This window comes from Eumetopias jubatus, unplaced genomic scaffold, assembly GCF_037043125.1.
Source record: "Eumetopias jubatus isolate StellerSeaLion01/CBP00866 unplaced genomic scaffold, mEumJub1_p1.0 scaffold_12, whole genome shotgun sequence".
In the NCBI taxonomy this organism is placed as follows: Eukaryota; Metazoa; Chordata; class Mammalia; order Carnivora; family Otariidae; genus Eumetopias; species Eumetopias jubatus.
In genome coordinates, this window is record NW_028274818.1 from 54,217,348 (window position 1) to 54,242,055 (window position 24,708).

Genomic DNA, 24,708 nt, shown 5'->3' on the forward strand with positions numbered 1-24,708 from the left:
ATAATACATGCGTGCCCTGAGAGGAAGTACATACTATTTTTGGAGTTATTGAACTCTAACTGAACTGAAACCAAGAATCATAACCTACCATAAATATAGGGCCATCGAGCGAGTTTTCCTAGTTTTGGGGGGTTGTTTTTAAATGTGTGTGTGTGTGTGTGTGTGTGTGTGTGTGTGTGTGTGTGTGTATAAGAAATGAGGTCAATTTAGGTACCAGGCCATTTGTTAAAGATTCCTGAAGCCCATTCTTCAAATACAGTCAGCACAGAGGTTGGTTCTCACATGTGGGTCCAGTGTCCATTTAGCCAGGATCCTGTGATTCCGCAAGGTCACTGCATCCTAAAGAATGGAAGGGATCTTTTTTTATAGGAGCCCTCCTGAAGCTGAGTATGGAGCACTTGTGCCTATAAATATAATATTTGCAAGCCTAGAGTTTTCCTCTGTCTCCTTCACATTGCTGACACATGGACCAAGACAGAGTTGAAGGTAGACATTCTCAAACCAAAGTAACGAAAGAACAAAATACAAGCATGTGATTTAGATATGAATGAGCAAAGATCAGATGAATATCTGATAATACACAGGACACTAAATGAGGGGGACAAGACAAGGCATGTTTTCTGTCCTTGAGAGTTGCAATCACTAAGCACTTGCCATTTTCCCATTGTATCACAGTATCCTGTCATCTACCAGTGAAACTGACAGAGATAAGGACAGGAGGGTGACCTCCATTTCTCTCCTGTATTCATAATAGGTTGAATTCATGAGAGACCTCCAGGAGCCATCTCTAGCCCCCTGCCCTGAAGAAGAGCTGAAAGATAATTCAAGTCTTAGAAACAGAAGGATGTTGTCTATTATAACACAGTTAAAAATCTTAAGAAAATAATAAAATTAATGACACCCAAAATGTTCCATTTTAATCAGTAAATCCTTATAATCATGGCAATTAAATCACTTGTCTTTAGGAAAATGAGAAGACAATGGCAAGAGCTAGAATTCGAGCAACTTACAACAAGGGAAAAGTGAGTCACCTTTTTGGTGACAGGAGGGAATTAGGCTAATATGCCTGAAACTGCCTTGGTTAACTTGTTTTCTCTCTGTGAGTCTGGAAGGTGAAGCTCCATAGTGAGCTCTGACCACTCACTGCCTCATTGTCTTGCCCTTTGGCTCCTTTCTGGGCAAGGAAGAGAGTTGTGTGTCCCGCAGAGTTGCGTAGGTATCTGCCAACAGTCCGTGGAAGACAGCTGTCCTGGGGCCCAGAATGGGCAGTCTGTAGTGAATACTCTCTGGAGGACAGTGCAAGAAGAAGGAAAAACAAGGGCTTCTTAGAATCTATTTTTAAAGAAGTTCAAAATATCAAAAGGTCACCAAAGACTCTTTTTCAACCTTATAAAACAGATTCAAAATTCACCTAAGAATTCCTTTTAATAGAACCATTTTATCCTGTACAAGATTTAAGCTCCTATAAATCTTGTTGAAGAGGTCAGAAAAGAGAACCTAGAAACAAAACTCAAGAATTAGGAGTCATTGCCAATTAAATAAAAAGTGAATATAAAATGTGTCTGGAGTTATAATGTGAGTTGAAGGGAAAAGAAGATTCAATTCTCAGGATAAGGTAACTGGGTGATGGACATTAAGGAAGCCATGTGATGTAATGAGCACTGGGTATTATATAAGACTGATGAATCACAGACCTGTACCTCTGAAACCAACAATACTTTATATGTTAATTAATTGAATTAAAATTTTAAAAAATATATTAAAAAAAGAAGACTTTTCAGGGACACATATATGGTTCTACTTTCAGAAAACAAACATGATCTTACGAAAAGTCTACAATAGTACTTGTATTTCAAAAGGAACCTTCATTTTATGAAATAATTTAAATTAGCGTTCTTTAAAATCCTCATCATCCTGACCTCTTCTTCAAATGTGATTTTATTTACAAAAATGTTGGTTAATATTCAGCTTTTCCAGAAGACGCATTGCTTGAAGGATAACGTCTTTCTATTGGAAGTCACTGAATGGAAGGGAACTGGAGTCCTGAATTCTCTGGAAAAGCCCCTCACCCAGCTGGATGAGAGCTAAGAGATGTCACAAGACCACAAACCTAGGATCTGGTTCGGTCTCATCACTGTAATGAAGAGGAAACAGAGGTCCAGGGTCACAGGCACCGATGTTTATTGACAACAGGAGCCTGTACATGTCATGGAACTCTGGATTGGAAGCCAGAGTCAAGATAAATGAATCCGGAAGAAATCCCCATAACTTATGGAGATAGGCTCTTTCTGTTTACTTAGTTCTCACTAATAATTACTGATAACATATAAGGGTTAGCTGAATCCAGAAACGTACTAGAAGTCACTGTTGTGATCAAGGAGAGGAGTTAGACAATGATTGGCAGTTATGTTCATTGGGATGAGTCAGCCATGTGGTATTTGTAGGATGACCACAGGCAAGGCAGCACAGGTGGGTGGCAGCTTCAGCAATAAGCAAGTGCTGTAGCAGGGACACGTCTAAGCTGCAGAAACCTGTGGGGCCAGGGCAGTGTCAGCAGTTTTTCTGGGTTGATCAAAGGTGAAGACTTCTCATACTGAGTGTCTGGCTCTCAGGGGCGGGGGAGGAGGAGCACTGGGGAGACGGGCGGGGGGGGGGGGCAGCGGGGCGGCAGAACGTTTCTCTGGCTTTACGGGTGGGAAGCCAGAGGCCCAGACAGTTTAAACAGTTTGGCCAGTCCTGTAGAGCAAGACTAGGACCTGAACCCACGTCTCCTTGCTTCTAGGCCCTCACCTCAGAGGGCACCTGCAGGGGCAAAGCTCAGCTCAGAAATGTCACAGCTGGAACTGATAGATCTGCCAAGCTTCAGCTCCTAGTCAGCTCCATAAGCACTCTCCCCGAAGTCCTACCTCTAAGATTGCTCTCTTGGATGGACTCTATGGGCAAGAATCATAAGATGTCCAAGAACATAATGTGCTGACCTTATGTACACAAAGTCTAGTTCTTATATTGGTGACTGAAATACACTCCCATGGTTAATAAATTGATGAAAGGCATCTTATCGCACTGCCCTGTAGAATCACAAAATAAACATTCTTGCTGAGGGAAGGGCATGTAAGTGTGTGTGTGTGTGTGTGTGTGTGTGTGTGTGTGTGTGCGCGTGCGCACGCTCTACTCCTTTGTGAGGCAGGCCTGAAAAAATCCAGGTTCAAGGAAAACTCAGAATGAGCATGTGACTGGAAATGAGAACACTGAAACCAAGAGCACATGCATGTCACCCAGTGTTCTCTTGGCTTCCAGAGAATGAGGTGCTCACACAGCAGCGAACAGCGGAGGGGGAGCTTTTCTTGGATGGATGTTCCTAGCTCTTGGCTCTTTAGTTTCACTTTGGCTAAATGAGAGCCAGGAGGTAGGCCAATATTTCTGGATACCTAAGAAGGGATTCACTGGGACTGGCGGTCTTTTCCCTCCTCTCCAATAATGTGAATATCTGCATGCTTCGGCTGTTTACCGGAGCCTGTGGTCCCCCCTTTCAGCATCCCTTCCAGATATCCCTTCTATCTTCACATTTTCTCTCTGGATGCCTTTTCAGCAATTCTGGATCTAGCTCCCCTGTCGATGGAGCTTAGACTCTCCCGTTTGTATAAAGCAAAGAAAGGGATCTCGATTTTCCTTCTTGTGTATATTAAATGAGAGAAAAGCCAGAGGTGGCCTCAGTTAATATGGGAGAAATGAGAAGATGGATAAACTTACTAACATAACAGCCTCTACTGCACCAACCCCTTGATCTGTATCCCCCCAAAGAATGACCTGCACCCACCTTCACCAGCTCAGTGGTGACATCTCTAAAAGATGAGACATAGGTCGATGCTGAAGCTGGAGCTGGAGCCGATATCCTTGTCTATCAATAGCAAGTGGACATAAGAATAGTGCTGGGCAGCTGCCAGAAGGCAGGTGGTTTAGGAAGGCTGTGGGGTGGGAGGTTCAGGGATTTGGGGAGGCCATTCCAAGGATGTGGGGATGCACTTCCTTTCCCACCTTAACTGCCTGAAAGGGAATTACCTACTTTGTGCCCCATTTCCGTGAAAATTCTTCAGCAAGTAGATATGAGGCTCTTTAGAAAGAATGAGGCAGATCCCTGTGGCATGGAGAAGACCTGGGAAGGAGCTTGGCACAGATGTAGGTCAGTGAGGCCTGGAAAGGGGCCAGGTGGGGCTGGCCTGAAGGGAGGGCTGGGGGGCAATCAAAACAGGCCATAAGCAGTATGTGAAAAGAGAAAGGGGCAGACAGAGGGAATTTGTTCGGAAAATTTAGAAACTATCTTAGGGATTAAACTTTTCATCCTACTACTCTGGAGGTAGTATGTCCCCCACTACAAGTACTCCGAACACAAACCTGTTGAGATGTCATTATGGGAACATTTGGATACAGTCTGAGTTTTTGGTGGAGGAAGACTCATCATTCTGTTTGGAAGAAACAAGAAAACACATCAGTCATGTGGCTAAGGCTTGGTGGAAAGGAATGTGCCTTTATACATTTTAAAACACAGATGCTTTCTTGAAACCAGCACCTGTTAACCTGGTGCTCAGACCACTTTGCCACAGTCTATGATGATGGGGCCAGAGACCACTATATCCCAAGCTCTCTCACTTTAATGAATTTTGATAAAAACTTCTTAAAAAATATTTTATTCACTGTCAGAACATGTGTGGTCTAAATAGAAGGAATCAAGAATCCTCCAATTTCCAGAAAAAAAAAAAAATGAACAACTCTTCCAGATCAGTAATCTACCCTGCCAAGTGCAAAACAGAATATTCTGGTTCAAACCTTCTTATTTTATTTTTATTTTTTTGCCTTAAAATCTCTTCTTTTATTCCCATCAATACTATTCTGTGAGACTAGTTTCTCTACTGTTGAATGTTATTAAAGCAAGACAGAAACCATTTAGAAATACTTTGTTGTCAATCCAACTTTGATTAAAGAAATTTTTAAAAATCTTTATTTAAGTAATCTCTACGCCCGACGTGGGGCTTAAACTCACGACCCTGAATCAAAAGTAGCATGCTTTTCCAGCTGAGCCAGCCAGGTACCCCTAAATCAATTTTTATAAAGATTATTTTTATTTATTGAAATTTTTTTTAGTTTTTATTTTAATCATCCAGTGCTCATCACAAGTCTACTCCTTAATCCCCATCACCTACTTCACCTTCCAATTTTAGAGAAAATGTCTTGACCACATCTCCTATTTCTCCTGGTGGCTAAGGCTGTGGAAGTGACCCTTGACCAAAATGGTATGAGTCCAAACCATTTCTACATTAAATTGCTTAATTTCTAAAGACTGACAAATCTGCAAACTTTGATGGGATCTGCACTCATTTCATTGTTTCCATTTCTTTTTTTTTTAAGATTTTATTTATTTATTTGACAAAGAGAGGCACAGTGAGAAAGGGAACACAAGCAGGGGGAGTGGGAGAGGGAGAAGCAGGCTTCCCGCTGAGCAGGGAGCCCAAGGCGGGGCTCGATCCCAGGACCCTGGGATCATGACCCGAGCCAAAGGCAGACGCTTAACGACTGAGCCACCCAGGCGCCCCTCATTGTTTCCATTTCTACAAAGATTTTTCAAGATTATTTTTACTTTGCCACCAAAAATATGGCGCATCTGGCCAGTTTATCTTACTCAGTTGCCATTGGAGGAATCAGTGGGACTAAGGAAAAGAAAAACTCCTATTACCCATGTTGAACAAACAGGAAGGTGGTCTTTCTAAGACTGAGAAATTAAGATTTGTTTGCACTGTAATTCAACAAATATATATCTCTCCACTCATCTTTTCTTTCTCTCTTTTTCTCCCTCCCTCCCTTCCTTCTTTCCTTCATTCCTTCCATTCAACAAACATCACTTAATTTCTACAATGGTTACAATTAAAGTCACTTTTTAAAAACTCTTATTTCGGTAAGGACAATTCTTCCTGCCCATACATAGAGAGAGACTCAAAAACCGTGAGGACAGATTTTTATAAGCTACTAACAGAACCAGGACGTTACTTTATAGTCACACTAGCTAAATCTCAAACAGAAGTGGTCTGTTTTCCTTCATTACATTGAAAAAAATGACCCATCTAATGATACTTCAGGTTGGTGTAGACATGATTTTAGGATTGGTTCAACCCTTAGTCTAGCTCAAGGAATTAAGAGTTGTTTGTTTAAAACCCGCTAATGATTCTGGAATTTGGGACTTTATTTAAAATACCAAACTTGCAAGATAAATGAACTGGGGCAACAAATTTCAAAAGTTTCTGTCATAGAGGAAACTTTTGCTCGGAAATCCCAGACTTTAGATAGTTCCATTTTCTATTTAAAGTCTGTACAGAATACTTATTTGAATTACTTTTATTATGATCTGATAGAAGCTTTGAAAAAGTTGCAGGTAAATGTTATCAGTGCTGGAGCGTGTTGTCCTCAAACACACTACCCATTCCTCCTTGACCCTGTCTCTCTGGGCCAGGCACCCAGCACATGGGTTCCATACATCTGAGTCTACACTGCAGCTTGGAGCAAATTTCATAAAAGGAATCCTAACATCTACTGCTGTCCAACATAAGGTTACAAAAAGACCTATCTATTTTTCAATATTTTGCTTTCTCTATGAGGAAAAAAAGTTGAAGATTGCCATTGGATCACATATAACTTTTTTGATTAGTCACATCAAATCTGACCATGTCTGTTTGCCTACATTCCAACCATCTACGGTTAGGGCAAGTCTACCTACACTGGTGCTTTAGCCAGGGTGAGTCTGCATTTCGAGTTTTTTAATGAAGTAAAAGCTTCTTTAAAGTCCTTTTTCCCTTTCTGATAGTTAAATATGGGGGAGGGGAACCCTGAAATCCAACTAATCAAAATTCTGACTGGATTTTATTTTTTATATACTTGATCTTGATAAGAAAGCAGCAAACGACAACCAAACTGATGACAGGAATTTTGGTTACTGAGAAGTAGCAGAGGATGTCCTGGGCTGAGAACAGATTGTGTGTGAGGTCCCATACCTTCTGAATTACGTAAGTCATCTACATGGAGAATGCGTACTCGGTTCTGCCTGAGTTACCAAAGGAATCTTGTATCCTCTTCTTTGTACTGTTCTTGGGAAGGTGGAAAGGTAGATTATACTTTCTACCGTAATTTTTATAGCTGTTCAAGCAAAAAGGTGAAAACAACTTTTTTTTTTGTCTCTCTCGTTTAACCAGAAAATGAAACCACTCAAGAAGCCCATTCTCTAAGCATTCCCTGAACATTCTACTTATTATGTTTCTCAATCCACTGTCCTGTGCCCCCAAACTGATATAAACAGAATTAAAATAATGTCCTGATTTAAATCTTAGACTTACCTATGACTCATAAAATTCTCAAAGGATAATTTCAGATTATGAGGGATTATCATAGTTCTTGGTTGTACCTGAGAAAGAAAGTCTCATTTAGAACATTGCCCCAAACTGTATTCCAGTTTAAATAAATAATGCACCACCTTAGCAAACTCAAGTTGTATTTAATATTAGAATCATTCATATATTCTTTTGTGATATGAATGAACAAGAGGGGATCGCCTGCCCATAAGTCATAGAGTCTATGTTCTTCCCTGGTTATCAGATTTTGAAGTTAGAAACCTCAAGATTGGTAAAGCCTCCAATTCTCTTTGTTTAGCTCACCCCCCAACATTCTTCAGGTCTCAGATCACCTGTCAGCCTCTCGCGGACACCACTGACTCCTGGACCACTGTTAGGTAGTCCTCTGCCTTACGTTCTCACCGTTCCCTAGGCTTCCTCTACCAACATACTCCTAAGGTTTTTATTGTAATTACTTGCTTGATGTCTGGTTTCCCTCATAGACTTTCAGCTTCATGGGGGCAGAGACCATGTCCCTGTTTTTGTATTTCCAAGTTCTAACACAGTGCCTGTTCAAGAAATATTTGTTGATCAAATTAGTGAATGAATGAACCCACTCTGAAGCACACTTGAAAGTTTTAAGTGTGCCCTTCCTAGTGGACTATAATAAATTACACAGTTATACCATTCCTGATTAAGACATTATTTTCTTGAACTTTTCCAGATTCGTTACTGGCACTAGATATTGGTTTTCTTTAGGAGCTCAGGCTTTCACTAAGAATCACTTTTCCCCCCAACATTTCTCAAAAGATATCATAGCCATGGCAGTGAAAAGATAATCACAAATGTGAGTGTAGGTGTTCAGTTGGGCTATTCATTGAGTGACTTGTGATTTAAATGTATGACACAATGAAGCTGCAAATTACTATGTGGTAAGGGCCTTCAGAGGTGCTTGAAAAGAGAGAAGAATCTGAACATTAGGTCTATAGAAATGCCAATCACTTACAGTATTTAATCAGATTGTTGCAACTCATCAGCTGAGGGGAAGCATCCAGGGGGAGGAAAGAAATGATCCGATAACAGTAGCATATGGGAGTAGCGAGGGCAGCAAAGGCTTTGATGAGAACCTGGTAAGAGGCTTCTAGATACATAAAAGGGATGAGAATAAAGGAGACACACTGCCTTTCTAAAATTTCTTCTGAAATTGGCTCTGTTGCAAAGAAAGATGGTGGAAACTCTCTACCTTCTCCTGATTATACGACCCCTTTTCAAAAGCCCCTAAATCCAGCTAGTGCTATTGTATGCATGAGTGGGCTATCGGGGGCTACCCCAGAATAAAGCTACCAAAGAGAGCAGTTTTGTCCCTGAGAAGAAGTGTGTCCTGTGGGCAACTCCTAGTCAGTCTGGAAAACTATGCATTGTCTTCCTCTGGGAAGACTTCTCTGATATCTACTTCTCATGCCTGTTCACATCCTACCAGCTCTATTTCTATTCCTATTCATCATTTTATTATCATTATTTGCTTACCCATTGGCTCCTTAAAGGTAGGGCTTATGTCTTATTCTTTTATTTATTTATTTTTCCTCTGTAGCTGAGCTATTACTTAAGTACCTGGCCCATGGTAGGCAGTCAATAAATATTTATTGAAATGAACTGATGTATGTAAATAGATTTTGAGACCAATGAACATACATATGTTGGAGAATGGCTCCCTACAGTATGTCCAGCTTGACATCCTACTTTGAAGGGGCTTGCAAGTGTGTATTAGAGAGCAATGCACATAACAGAAGGACTACATAATAGATGTTTTAAGGGGAAGATGAGCTGTTTGGAGCAGACACATAATAAGAGACAATTTACATAAAACTAAGGTGGCTATCCCTGGTGACTCACAGCCATAACTTTCAGTAAGTAATTTCTTCCACACTAAATAATTGAGCTCCTGGACCAGGGTACTCATATCCAGGAGTATGAGTAGTCATACAAAACAGGTCCTACTAGGATTTTTCTTTTTTGATATTCATCCACTTTATGCTTTTATTTTTTTTAAGATTTATTTATTTATTTATTTCAGAGACAGAGATAGCAGGAGAGAGCATGATTGGGGAGGGGAGAGAGGGAGAAGCAGGCTCCCCACGGAGCAGGGAGCCCGATGTGGGGCTCCTTCCCAGGACCCTGGGATCATGACCTGAGCTGAAGGTAGACGCTTAACTGACTGAGCCATTCAAGCACCCCATTTATGCTTTTATTTTTAAAAATATTTTTCTAGTGCTAATCTTTTTCTTTTTAATTCAGACACCTAAGATTCACCATCTCAACGTACAACTCAGTGGTTTTTTAGTAGCATCACAAAGTTGCACAACAATCACCACTATCGACTTCCAGAAGATTTCCAACAGCCCAGAAAGAAGCTCTGTCCTCATTAGCACTCATTTTCATTCATTCATTCCCCAAGTCCTTGGCAACCACTATCTATTTTCTGTTTCTACAGATTTGCCTATTCTGGACAATTCATATAAATGAAATCGATATAACATGTGGCCTTTACTGTCTGGTTTCTTTTATGTAACAAAATGTTTTCAAATATTATCCAGGTTGTAGCATATATAAGTACTTTCTTTTCATGGCTGAATAATATTCCATTGTATGGATCACATTTTGTTTATGCATTCAACAGTTGATGGATCTTTGAGGTATTTTCACTTTTTCGCTATTATGAATTAATGTTGCTATGAACATTCTTGTACAAGTTTGTGTATGGACATGTTTTCAGTTCTCTTGGGTATATATCTAGGATAGAAATGCTGGGTCATATGGTGACTCTATGTTTAAGTTTTTGAGGAATTGCCAATTGCTGTTTCCTAGAGCAGTTGCATTGTTTTACATTCCTACCAGCAGTGGATGGGGATTCCAGTTTCTCCATATCCTCGTCAACACTTGTTATTATCCACTTTTTTATTATGGGTATTCTTTTGGGTATCAAATAATGTCTCATTATGGTTTCAGTCACATTTCCTTAATGGTTAATGATGTTGAGCATCTTTTCATGTGTTTATTGGCCATTTGAATATCTTCTTTGGAGAAATGTTTATTTAAATTTTCTGTCCATTTTGAAATGTGTTTGTGTTTTTATTGTTGAGTTGTAAACTTTCTAAAAGTATATTTTGGATTCTAGTCCCTTTTCAGATATGTGATTTGCATTTTCCCCCCTTCTGTGGGTTGTCTTTTCATGTTCTTGATGGTGTTCTTTGCAGCAAAAAAGTTTTTAATTTTGATGAAGGCAAATTTAGGTAGTTTTTGTTGTTGTTTGTGCTTTTGGTGTCACGTCTAAGAAACCATTATGTTATTCAAGGTCATGAATATTTACACCTATGTTTTCCTCTAGGAGTTTCATGTTCTAGCTCTCACAATTAGATCTTTGATCTATTTGTAGCGATTTTTTGTATATGGCATGAGAGAGGGGCATAACTTCATTCTTTTGCATATGGATATACAATTGTCTCAGTACCATTTACTGAAAAGACTGTTCTTTCCTCATTAAATTGTTTTGACACCTTTGTCAAAAATCAGCTGTTCAGGACCTCTTATTCTTATGGAGATCCCATAGTATATAATTAAATTTGAGTTTCTCCTGTTAAAAAATTTTTTTAGTTGTTCACAAATGTAAGGTTTTATTTCTGGACTCTCAATTTTTTTTCCACTGATCTATAGGTTTATCCTTTGTCAGTACCACAAAGTCCTGATTATTGTAGCTTTATAGTAGGTTTTGAAATCAGGAAGTGTGAGTCCTCCACCTTTGCTTTCGTTTTCAGGATTGATCTAGGTATACTGCATCTCTTGCATTTCTATATGAATTTTAAGATCTGCTTGTCAATTTCTTCAAAAACATCATATGAGATTTTTAGAGGAATCACACTGAACATGTACATCAGTTTGGGAGTATTGCTATCTTAAAATCCATAACCATGGTTTTTTTTGCATTTATTTAGGTCTTCTTTAATTTCTTTACATGATGTTTTATGGCTTTTGATGTACAAGTTGTGTATTTATTTTGTTAAATTTATTCCTAAGTATTTTAATTTTTTGATGCTATTGCAAATGGAACTTTCTTAATTTCATTTTTGGATTATTTATTGTTGGTATATAGAAATAGAATTGATTTTTGTATATTGGCCTTGTATCCTGCAACTCTGCTCTACTCATTTATTAGCTTTAATTGTGTTTTGTGGGTCCCTTAGGACTTTCTAGATGTAAGATTATGCCATCTGAAAATACAGCTTTATATCTTCCTTTCCAATCTGGTTGCCTTTTATTTCTTTTTCTTGTCTTAACTGCCCCACCTAAAACACACAGTACAATGTTAAGCAGAAGCAGCAAGATTGGACATCCTGGTCTTATTTCTGATCTAAGGGGAAAATATACAGTCTTTCTTCATTGAGTATGATGGTAGCTGCTGGTTTTTCATAGATATGCTTTATTGGGTTGAGGAAGTTCCTTCTATTTTAGGAGCCTTTTTATATCTTCCCCAGCATCTGCCTTCAGCCCCCTGCTAAGAAATGAGGGGTCTCAGTGACTACAGCAGAAATGCAGTACTCCAACCCCAGGAGGAATCTGAAGCGTTGTTGTACATAGTGAAGTAAGTGTATTTATTTCATGCTCATTTTCTAAATTCCTATAGTTTCCTACCAGGCATATGCACTGGTTCTGACTTTCATGTTTGAGGTCTTTCTTTTGGGGATCTGCAATGAATGGTAAAACCACAGTGTGTGGTTCTACTCCAGTCAGGCCTGGGCAAGGGCAAAGGTCAGAGAAGAGGTCTTGAGAAAGAGAGCAGCTGCTGAAGTCCCAAGTGAGCCATCTGGCAAAAGTCAGCTTGGGCCCAGGGTCAGTGCATTCTAAATGTGGATACAGGAATAAGACCAGGAATAAAACCAGGAGAAATCCCAATCCCAGTTTCCCAGATTCCAGTCAATGCTAATATTGAATGCTGTGATCTTAATTAAGTAGAACGTGAACATAGATTGTAACATTCAGATACATCTTTGTCCATAGCTTCAGTTAAATTTCCAAATCCCACAGAAAAATTTCACAAAACTGCTGGTCTCTTTCATATCCTATTAGTCAAAGCACTTTCACCATTAACGCATCAGAGGCTCTCTTACGTCTCCTGATTTTCTTCTACTCCTTGCCCTTCCTCTTATTGCACATAAGTCCAGAGTCAAAGGAGAATCATAGGATATCAGAATTGTAAAAACCCTTCCTCAACTCCTACCCTAAACCTAACCGTTTAACTAAATTAAACTTCAACCCAAGCCTGACTGACCCTAACCCTAATCCTCAACCTGACCCAAGTCCTAACGCTGACCTGTACAGCATTCCTCCAGACGCAGGCCTCTTTCTGCAGCAACTCTGATGGATGGCAGAGCTTCGTCCTTGTTTCCTCCATAACCCCTTGTTACCCTTCATCCCCCACCATTCTGCACCACCAGGTACAGACACCACCACCCCCGGCTGGAAAGCGCTATAGGATGTCTCCTTAACTTTTATTCTGAGGTGCTGATTGAATTGATATACCCAAAGATCAAGCTGCTTGTTTCATGACTGCAATGGTAGAAGCAGGTTGTGTTGTATGGGTGTGTGTTGTGTTGCGTTGTATTGGGGAAATGTAAAGGGGGGAGAATTCCACAATCTCCTGAACCTCTACAGCAGTGTAGCTACTTTAGGCTCTCAAAGTAAAGTGGTTCATCTCATCTCTACCCCTCTGACTCACCTACCCTAACTCATCTTTTGGTTTCTTGAAAATGGAGAGGGTTTATTGCATTGTGTCAGATAATGATGCTCCCAGGGCCAACAGGTCCTTTTTTGCAGCCTTCCCTGCAAAAAGTGTTGTCTCTCCACTGGACTCTGGTGGGGGAGGGGTAGTGCTGTGCCCTGGGAGGCCCATGCTCATCTCTGCCATCCCGCTGACCTACCATTTTTATTTCTTGACATATGGAGCACAGCTGCTTGTTTCTGATCAGCATGGGGTTACTCTGGATCCTCCTGGCCTGAGGGGAGAGAGAAACAGAGGGAGGTGAGGAAACAGTGGGGGTATTCAGAGCAGCAAAGAAGGGGGACAGGGCTGGAGGAGTAAGAGAGGTAACAGTTATTCCTTCCATAAAACAGAGGGAGTCTCTGGTCTCAGGAGGTGGGATGGTGGATGCTGAGTCCTAGGTGGATGCTGAGTCCTAGGCGGATGCTGAGTCCTAGGTGGATGCTGAGTCCAGGCTTGGCTGCCGGTGGGAGGTTCAGAAAGAGTTTAGGCAGGAGGGGGTGAACCACAGACTAATCGGTGTCTAATATAGTGGTACAGGTGCAACTCACCCTTCTTCGCTCACACTGACATCAGAGCCATGAGGCATGTTCATAGGAAGAGTATAATATAGGGGAGAAGAGGGTTGGAGGGACAGACAATAACTATCACTTAAAGCCCCCGCCCCCGCCACTCGATTGTCTGCTGACCTCTTACTACATGTGTGTACCCCTGTGACCTGACCTGTTCCTGCTGCCCTGTGAGGGGTGGGGAACCAGGAGAGGAGGAATATGTCTCTGCAGTGCAGGGAGTGCCTGGGGTGTGCTCCCAGGGTGACCTTCAGTGGACTGGTCTGTGAGTAGCTTCATCCTCTGAGAGACATAAAGCATTTGGGTGAGGCACTATTATTGAAGGTACGAGGACTGAAAACTAGAGACAAAGTTGGATTCTTTTGACAAATATTTAAAATACACTTCATCTTTATAGGCCATTTAAAGAGAATCAACTGCATACTACAATGTTGTGGGTTGGTATGTTAAAACATGAGTGTGAACAGCTCGATTCATTCATTCAGCAACGGACAATTATTGTGAGGCCACCTTGTGGGGGGTGCTGGGCTGGGGCCACAGAGATAAATAAGACATTTTCTGGCCCTAAGGCAGGCCAGGGAAAAATACAAATTCACTCATTTGCCCATTCATTAGGTACTGGCGTCCCTGATCTGACCGCAAGCCGCTTACCACTCAGCAGACTGCGTACAAGGAACTCCAATGGTGTGGAAGGTACTATGACAGAAGTATGCCGAGGCCACTGTGAAATGGAAAAAAGCCACAGAACTCACCTGGGTGGGCGGGGGGCATAGACGGAAGGGTCTGAGAAGGGCTACTGGAGCCGGCAATGCCTGGGTAGGTGTTGGTGGGGTGAACAAGTTGAGGGAGGGGAGGACATTCCAACCCCCAGGAAACACTGCAGCAGCGCAGAAGAATGACCTAGTGCATTGGCATCAGGTAACCGAAGTTAGCTGTCTGGTGAGTGGAGTGGGCAGAGAGGTCAGAGAGGCAGAGACTCCTGGGCCTTTGGCAGATTCTACCTTCTGCCAGATCTTCCCTGATCTCCTGGGGGTGGTATCTCCCGGGGTTTGGCTCCTCCTCCCATCCCTCACCTCTGTGAGTTCTGAGACTAAGATACATCTCTGAAACTGTCATCCAAGGCTGGATGCACTAGATATCATAGAAGCAGCAATGATATTTCTGGGCCTTCAGAAAAGAGAGACTACGTCCCATTGCAGGATTAGGAGAAGCTTCGAGAAGTGGCATTTACACTGAGTCTGAAAGGATGCAGAAGGCATAGACAGGTGGAGGTGGCAGTGGGAGGATCCTTGGGCAGATTTGGTTTTGGTGGAGTTACCAGCAGATTCTTGTTTTTCCTGTAGTGGATTCCTTCTCCTTTTCCAGATTTCCGGTTTCTACATAAGAATAAGAGTTCATTGCAAATCAAGCAACAGACATATCTGAGAGGCCTTCAGGCTGCATGGCAGGATCTTGCCAAGTTAATGATGGCTGCAGATGTGACCCCCGAGTTGCATAACCATGATGACCGGCATCCTGTGGGACCTGAAGACAAAATGTTTTATATATTGTCCTGGCCAGCTTTGTTAACTCCTCATCTGTTAAGACACAACTTCGCTATTACTTTCTCAGAAAGTCTTTTTCCTGGCCCTCTTATCATTTTGCACACCCCTAACCTGATTTGGGTGCTTGCCATTCTGAATCCATCACAGACTTGGTATAGCGTTTTGTTGTATTTTGTCCATTATTCTTTCTCCTTCCTTCCTTCCTACCTTCCTTCCTTCTTCCTTTCTTCCTTCCTTCCTCCTTTCTTTCTTTTTTAAATGTGTTTATTTCCTCCACCAGGCTGAGAGTTCTTGAAAAGCAAAAACACATCTCAAACATCTTTGCATCCCTAGAGCCCATCAAGAATCTGGCACACAAGAGGCATTCGAGCTGAGGGGGAGGGGCAGAGGGAGAGGGAGAAGCAGGCTCCCGGCTGACCAAGGAGCCCGACGTGCAGCTCAATCCCAGGACCCCGGGATCATGACCTGAGCCGAAGGCAGACACTTAACCGACTGAGCCACCCAGATGCCTCCGTAGTAAGCATTTTAAACTATCACACATAACATATACTTATATGTGTATACAAGGAAATCGAAGCAAACAATTTGGGATTCCATGTTCTGTAGACCTCCGCTTCCCCCCGCGCACCCCCACCCACCGCCTTGCTTTCTTTCCTAGCCCTGGAACCAAAGGTCTTCCCCTTCTGCAGCATTTGCTGCTCACTCTTGGTTTCCCCAAGGCCAGCTCAGCAGCAGTAGCAGGGATGGCAAGTGAACTGGCTGGGGCTTCAGAGCACAGGCCCCTGGTGGTAACATCTGCAGAGTCAGAGCCACCAAGAAAAGCAACTCTGACATGGTAAGTGGGGTTCTCATTTTCCAAGCAGCTGTCCCCAGGATGGCAGATGGCAGTTGTGATGAGAAAGTGAGAGCAACCTTTTGTAGCCCGGCCAAGGTATGCTGCACAATGCAGCCAGGCCAGAAGCCAGTCTGCTCTTCATATGTCACGATGGGAGAAGTCTTAATATTTGAGGTCAATACCTGCTGAGGTTCGTAAGGTCTGGCTCATGGCCCAAGTCCTTGGCCTTCTTGAATCTTTGATAAAGAAACAGAGAAACATGTTTCTCTCCTTCTCCCCCTCTCCACCTCTCTCTCTCTCACACATACACACATACCTCTCCACATAACAAAAACTGAAAATGTAAAAGCACCAGATGGTGATTTTAAAAATAGCCCTCATGAGCATGCTGAGGAGCACTGACAAATTTGCCTCCATCTTCCCTGCCCTTTGACACCTCTGTTCCTTTCCTCCTTTCCACTCCTGCCTTCAGTGAGAGACACCTAGTGTGTCACCTCTAGTTCAATCCTTTCTGTGAACACAACAAAGAAATTGTGACCCAGAAGGGTTAAGAGATTTGTCCAACCATACATGTATTTAGTTTCAGTGAGCCAGAAACTTCCTTGGATAAAGGGTCAAAAGAAGATTACCTTTCCTCAAGGAGAAAGTGGATTCTTAGGATCCATATGAGGGCATAATGATTCCTATATCCCTTAGAAAAAAAAGTGGTGATCAGAGAGCTATTTTCAATATTCCAAAAAAGAACCCTCTGAAAATTACACATTTTCCTGCGATCTGAAATACCAGCCATCTCCATTAAAGAATAAAGCTGAATATAGTTTTTTTAAAAATACTCATACGGTTGACTTAGAAACATTTCAAACCTGCACAAAGTGTTATCAACAGTCATGCATTTACCGTCCAGACTTATTTTTTTTTTTAAGATTTTATTCATTTATTTGAGAGAGAGAATGAGACAGAGAGCATGAGAGGGGGGTGGGTCAGAGGGAGAAGCAGACTCCCCGCCAAGCAGGGAGCCCTATGTGGGACTCGATCCCGGGACTCCAGGATCATGACCTGAGCCGAAGGCAGTCGCCCAACCAACTGAGCCACCCAGGCGCCCTACCGTCCAGACTTATTAAACTTGGGTTTTATTACTGTCAGATCAGTGGTGGTCATTATTACCTCCCTTTTAAAATTGTATCTGTGGTTACATGGGTCTGGTCAATAGACAGAGGCAAAGGACTGAGGAGTAGGCAGGGTAGTTTCTGTGGTGGTCACGGGCTCTCAAAAACAGAGCCAGTGGGAGAGAAATAAGGAAACGAGCTCTTGGTGGTGAGACAATGGGGGGTTGCCCTCCTGTGCTTTTTCCCAGCCATGTCTGGGCCCCTGCAGCGTCTTTAGGCAAAGCTCTTTGTCACAGGTCTGCTGAGAGCGAGGTAAGTCCTGCTCTCCTCAGGACTCTGACTCCTGAGACTGGAACAACAAACCCAGATCAAAGAGAGGAGAGAGGCGGTGCGGGCAGGAGCCGAGGGAATGGGGCAGCGTTTTCGACTCCATTAGTTCCTGAGTAGCTCTTGCTCAGCGACACCCAACCTGCCAAGTAAGCCAAGGGGTCCCAGCGTCTCCCGCTGCAGGCCCCACGTGGCCCCCGGCCGCGCCGCCTTGCTGAGGAGCTGGGAGCCAGTCACCGCGGGGCCTCCCTTGTGCCTCCTGATAGCGCCCGGGGCTGTTTCGCGGCATCTGGAGGAGTCCATGCCTGTCACTGGCCGGTGAACATCCTTCCTGACAAAGGAGCCGCTCCGCAGGGCAGATGTCTAAACGGGGCAGTGGAGGCTCCATTTCTTCGTGTTCATTTTCTGTTTTTCCTCTTTGTCAGCTCTGCCTTTCCTCTGGTTTCCTTTTTTTTTTTTTGTATTCTGTGCCCCTACCTACTTCCCTGTGTCTCTCTCGGCTTCTGCCTTTGTGTCTGTCTTCCTCTCCCCATCTTCCAGTCTCTGAGCCTCAGTTTTCTTTCTGTCTCTCTGTCCGTGGTTGAACAGTGCTGCAGACACCCAGACACACCTGCCTCTACCACAGGACGGCTCCGGGGCAGGGCAGGAAGGCCACTTGGAATGTGAGTGCTCAAAGTTCGGCCCTCTGACCTGTGACTGGGAAGGGGAAGGGAGCCAGGTGGCGGGACCTTCGCACCTGTGTTCAGAGGCAGCCTTTTGGCGGGTCCCTGATTTAGAGGATAAAGGAAGAGATAGGGTGTCCACAGTGCACTCCACTCCCACCACATACAGCACAGTTTCTTTCCAGAGAGGAGCAGGTCCCTGCTGAGCCCACGTTTATCTCATCGTGTCCATGGGCAGGCCTTCGTGGTCACAGCCAACTCTGTGCAAATCTGCACACCCAGACTTTGTTAAAATAACGTTTATCTTCCTTTAGCCGCCCCGTCTATTTTAGGGACTTTCCCACCATTGCCTCTCTTTGTTCAGCCTAGCAAAAAAAAAAAAAAACCATTCAGGTCTTGCCACTTCTCTGGGTCTTCATTTCCTTTTGAGGGCTCCTGTGTCACGTAAAACTTATCTTGAATACACGTGTATGTTTTTCTGCCGTTAATCTGTCTTACATCAATTAATTCTCTGGCGCGGCCAAACACCCTAAGATGGCAAAGGTAAACTTTGCCTTCTCTACACCTGCTTGCCTTTCCTATCTGCAGGGACAACTGTTTTTCACACACAGGCGCAGAGAGGGGGAGAGAGAGGTGGAGGATCCGGCCCCGGCGCGGTGAGGGTGAGGGCGAGATCCCGGAACTCTCCTCTCCTTGCAAGAGTTAACGACTGGCGGATTCCTGGGCCTGCCCAGAGACGGGCCTCCTCGGCTCAGCCTACTGGCCAAGCCCCGGGAAGCCGTTGCTCTTGGCTGCTCTCTAGTGGTCACCCGGGAGTATTGCAGCCATGAAATTCTAAGCCCTGCGGAAGACGGGCCTCTCACTCGCCCTGGCCGTTATTAAATGTTTTCTTCTCCCGCCGCCTCCTGCCCAGGGGGTCTGGGGCCTAGAGTCTTAATGCCTCGGAAGGCACGATGCACTGAGACTCAGAGCTCACCTGGGATGAGGAGGTGCTCAGTGGCATGGGAGACCCTGTCTAAATCGGAAGTTCAAAGAGACAGTGACCGGAAGGCTTCCAGCTGGTTCTGCAGCAACTGCCCGGCGGATCCTGTCCGGGCTCAGCCCCCTCGGTGCACGTTACGGGGACACTCGCCCCTACAAGCCTGTCCCGGGGGTTGGGGGATTAGTGCCGTGACTCAAGCACAGCCCTGCCCCTAACTGTCCTGCGCTGAAAACCTGGAACATCTCTCCCCGCCGCTCCTGGCCCCTGGGGTCCTCTGCGCTCCGGCTGGGCCCACCCACCCGCGTGGTCCCGTCCCCGTCAGCCCGCAGGTGTGGCCTGATTCCTCGTTTTCAAGCCCTTTCTGCACGCTCAGGCTCCGCGTCTTTGCTCCCCTGCTGCTTCCCTCCGCTGTGGAAATACCTTCCAGATCGCATGCGGGAGCCGCTTCCTCTGGAACCGTTCCCTGGTGCTCCCTGCTCACCCCTCCTTTCCCGCCCATCGCCTCGCTCGACCGCTGTGCACCTGTGCGGTCCGCGCACCTGTTCTTGGAGGTGCATCGGACTCGCCCCTCTCCCTATCGACGCTAAACCACAGAAGGCCTCCCTAAGCAGGGGTCTACCTCCTGTCACGACGGCCGGCCCCCTGGTGGCTCGCAGAGCGGAGCTGTCCCCATGATGGGGCGTCCCCGAGCGGGGAGCGGGGCGCTGTGACAGTGTTTAGGAACGCCGCCCAGGCCCACCAGCAGCCGGCCTGTGTACTTCTCAGGTGAGAAACTGCTCGTCCGCCCGGGAGTTCCCTCCCTCTGTCTCCCCACACTGCTGACTTCCTCCGGCACCTCTAAGATAGGGAACCCTCTGGGCACTGCCCAGGAGCCAGTCACGGTGGATTTCTGGGAGGTGGAGGGGATAGGCGGAGGACAAGAGGAAGTTCCACAGGTGTAGGATCTTGTACGTGGGAGACATAAGGGATCCAGGGTTGGTGATGGGACAGGGTCAGAGGCTCCAGAAGCTAGGACTGGCTCAGGACACAGGCTGAGCAGCTGTCCCTGAAGACCTCGGGGCCTATTTCTCCAGAGGATTGTGTTTGTTTGTTTTCATTTTTTGATGATTGTAACCTTTATTCTTAGTGCTAGTGCACCGTGAGCTTGAGTGAGCCTGCGATGCTCATTCTTTTCATTCAACAACTATCTATGGAACAGTGATGATGTTCCAGGCCCACGGCTCTGCTAAGAGATAGGAAACACTGTTACATTTACCTTCAATGTCATCCTGGAACCACTATGGGTTTCTTTGCAATTAAAAAACAAAACTGCGTACCTTAGATAAGACATCTGGAACTTGAAACAAAATAGGCAAATTCCTATCCTTCTTGGATGAAATCAGAAAAGTAGCAGAGGCATGAGGATATCTGAAGTAATCAAAACAAAGCAAGTTAGGACCACAGTCTCTGGTTTGAAAAGCCAAGCCCATGGTTGTTTCAGAGATGTAGGGGTCAAAACGAACAGGCCCAAGATGTACCACTCTGGCCTGCAGATTATTTTGAGCTGAAAACAATCAAGGCCCAAAAGACTCAGGAAGAAACTTTGACCTTCCCCTTAACTGCCTAAAAGAATTTAGAGGACCTGCTCCAGGAGGAGAGCTATCCCATAGATTATATGTAATATAATATCAACTAGGTAATGAAGACAGGAAGGAACTTCACAAAGTCTGTTGAAATTCATCTCTGTGTCCCATTGTTTCTGGATGGCCCAGCAAACATTTGTTTACCAAACTTTGACACTTTCCATTCTTCCTGTGAATTGTTTTCCTTCCCTTTGAAGTCACCAACCCCTGTCCCCTTCTCCTTACTTAGTTCAGGATGACATATATATGACATTTGGCATGACTGTCTTTGGAATCTCATGTGGGTTCCTGTATGTACAAAATTAAATTTGATTTTCTCTTAGTAATGCGTCTCATGTCAATTTGATTCTTAGACCAGCCAGAAGAAACTTGAAGGGCAGAGAAAAATTTTTTCCTTTCCAACAGAGATAACCAGGGGACACCCAGAAGAGTTGTTTCCCACCCCAGTCCTGAAGGGCACAGACCATTTGGCAGCTTCCAAAGGATGGCTTTGCCCTCTTAAGTGATTCTGGCTTCTGTGTCCTTTTGTTTTGAACTAACCAATGCCAGTTGTTAATTGTTGGGAGACAGTATACAAATTAAGGCAGGAAAAAAGTTGTTCATAAATGTGTAATGGGTGAAATGCAACCAGATCTCCTTGAAAAGACCTGTGTAGAAATTATTCATATTTAATAAGTGCAGGTTTTTTTCATGCCTGGTCTGCTTTCTTGGGAGTCTGTGTCCTTGGGCACTGAATCCACTCATTTCTTCCCATGGAACATATTCTTCCTCCAACCACTCTAGAACATTCTTTCTTTCTAGTCAGGGGGTGTAGCAGTGAAACTGCGGGGACAATATCAGTTCTCCTCACAGGGTGTGACCTGCCTCGCAGCTGTTGTGGCTCATTTCATCACAATATAAGGGGCCAAGGCATTCAGGGGGCCTGGTCATCATAAACTGCTTGTGTGTGCAATACTCTGCATGTCCCTGGCATTCCAGAAATGGAAACTTGGCATGCCAGGAACACCTCTCCTCTTTAATGAGGAAAGATTTCATTGTTCATTGTTCATTTATAACTCAGGCATGTGAAAGGAGTTTGGTATTCCTGAGGCATTTACAGTTTCATTTCTCCTCACCATTTCCTTGGGCCCTGGTAGAACAGGGGCAGTGGGTCTGACCCAGCCCCTTCACTGCCTTTATCTTTGATTTGTGAACAGCCTGCCTTGGACTTGACACCCAAATGCTGACCTAGGGAGACCAGAGGCCACTCTAGAGCTGCTTCAGCACTCAATAATCTCAAATCAATAGGGCCTCAGTGTGACCTGTGGGCTTTTGAGACTGACGATGAGTGTGTCTTCCATGTAGCAGGGCAGTCTTCTTTGAAGAAGGAGGTCTGTGAAGGCCCCGGTGTTCAGAGGTGGGCTTCACTCGTCTAGCCCTGTACGTGTGTACAGGGGCTTGTAGTTGGGGGTGCTCTGAGTACATTTCACTAAATGTTTCTTTCTGTTTTTTAGACTGTTCTGTGTTAGAACTACTTGTCCAAAACCAGGTAATACTTAAAGCACATTTATAACTTTCTTACTGAGGTCTTAGAAAAAGTTTTTGCCAAAACAAACAGCTTGGAACCCAGAGTTTAAACCAGATGAAGAGTTTTTAGTCGTTAAGAATTGTTGATACTTAAACCATCCTTTCAAAAGACTTTGCATTCCTATGTCGTCTCCCCGAAAGCGCCAGGCACCACCCTGGTGCATATCCAGTCAGTGTCTTTTGAGGTAGAGAAGTGCAGTTTCTCTTCACAAGGGCTGAGATTGCTGCCCAGATACTCTGTTTAGAAATGAGTAGAGCTCCACTGACCACTGAGGTAATGTCTCCTTACGACTAGCTCAAGGTTAGCTGGCCAGAGGGAAAACTACCCCTTCCCTTCTGACTGTTAATAGTCTGTCCTTTCTGATACTCCAGGACCTGGCTGTCAGTTGTGTTCTGGGTCTGCCTTCTTCAAGCCCTCATCCTGTTCCCCCTCCCTACCCCTGACCCCAAAACTGTACAATCAGGGAACAAGAGCACCATGCCCAGTGCTGCTTTACTTTTGGCTGCAGGGGCAGGTCTAACGGGAATGGGGCTAAGATGGGATAGCAAGCTGTTACTCTACTTAGATGTCAAACGCTAGCCGTTTCACATTAGCTAGACGTGAGCTAGAGTTTAGATACAAAGTTAAGTAAAAATAGCAGAAAAGAGCAACAGGCACTTCATAGGTGCTCTGAAAATACACAAATCTGTCTAGCTGTTTACTGAGAATGTGGCTTTTAAAAGGAGCAGCTGATAAAGCAAACATCTATGTTATTGAAGAGGGGATGTGGGGAGAGCGTCCCTCACGGAGACTCACTTATCTATGGGCAGGAGGGTATGTGTCTCCCTTTTCCCCCTCTGATTTCTCCCATTTGCCCCCACATTACCTCACATTCCCCCTTCCTTCCATTTCCCCTCCCCAGAGCAGGGCTATATCACCATAGCCGGGGACCAAAAGTAGAGGAGGAATGAGGAAGCCCAGTTATTTCAAGTGTCAGCACTAAAACGCTACTAACACACAAAGACCTCCAGTTTTGAAACACAGATTCATGTTCCATAGCAGTTTGTCTGGAAGTAGCAGGGCTGGTGAGATTGGCGGAGATCGTCTCAAAGGGATATACGGGCAGTCACTACTCTCTAAAGACAGGAATTTATGGTTCTAGACTTTTGATGGTTAAAATTAGTAAGTTTCAAATTGGAAGTGATTGGATAGGCAGCATCCAGGGACAAAATTCTTTTGTATTATTGAGTGGCGGTTGTTGAGAGGGAGGTTAATTGAGATCTCATCCCCCTGCCAAGCCTATACTCAGCGCCCACTTTTGTCTGAGAAACCCGGGCCATTTCTGGTTTTTGAACGCTCATCTTGGGTTTCTTAACTGACCAGATTTGCCCCTGATAATTGCCCCCAGAAATCATCTTCTGTGATGTCTTTCTTGCAACCTTTGCCCTCAGTGGCTGAGCTGTTACCTTTTGGGGATGCTGAGCACTAATGGCTTGTTTATGAGGCTGGCCTCACTAAGCCAAGGAATCTTGCCAAATGTTGGAACAGAAACCTGGAGAGAAATGGAAAGAGATCATTTTGCAGACTTTATTGCATTTGAGAACTGCCATCAAAACAATGACCAAAGTAAGCTAATGGCAGCTATATAAAAGCCAGCACTTTACAAAACATTTTTATTGGAGCTTTTTGAGTCCCCCGTAAAGTACCCAAGAGCAAACAGAGTTCTCTCCACTTAACAGATGAAGAAATCAAAGCTCAGACATTGTGATTTGTCAAGTCACACAGCTAATAAGTGGATTCAGGTTTTCTGACTTTTGTGCCCACTGTATCTGGCGTTCTACTATATCTATCCCTTTGCTTCTTTATTACTTCCATCTGTTTATGCATCTATGAAGTCAGCTGAATATTAGCAACCTCCTATTCAGTCTCGCACTGTTTTCGGTCACAGGGCCCTCCACCCCAATTCCTTCTAGGCAGCAAAGAGGAAAGAACCACACTTTGAAGCTACAGACAACTGGATGTTTATCTCCGTTGATCACTTTCCAGCTGGTGGCTTTGGACAACTCACAACCTCTCTGAGCCTCAGTTCTGTCCTCTATGAAGATATCATCACTTTACAGGTCAATGTACAAGACAGAAGGCTCCAGGAGAGCAGGGATTTTTGTTTGTTCCAGTCACTGCGGTATCAGGAGCCCCTAAAACAGTATTTGCAGGTACTCCCTGAATTGGTGTCCAGTGAATTCACGGATGCATGGGAAGTCCCCAGTTGAGCGCCTGGCTTAATAACAGGAGCTCAATAAAGTAGGCTTTATAGTCTCTCTTTAACAGCCCAG

At 44.2% G+C, this 24,708-nt stretch overlaps 1 protein-coding gene across 1 annotated transcript; it reads right to left on the reverse strand.

Moving 5' to 3' along the window:
- Positions 1 to 1,140: 1,140 nt before the first annotated feature.
- Positions 1,141 to 24,262, reverse strand: CUNH1orf105 (chromosome unknown C1orf105 homolog). The gene is made up of 7 exons (XM_028123011.1): positions 24,188 to 24,262; positions 23,842 to 23,927; positions 20,524 to 20,614; positions 13,343 to 13,417; positions 7,377 to 7,444; positions 4,393 to 4,460; positions 1,141 to 1,286 (listed from the first exon to the last, which is right to left on the reverse strand). The coding sequence occupies exons 1-7, from the start codon at positions 24,260 to 24,262 to the stop codon at positions 1,141 to 1,143; spliced, it is 609 nt and encodes a 202-aa protein (XP_027978812.1).
- Between the last annotated feature and the right edge of the window lie 446 nt (positions 24,263 to 24,708).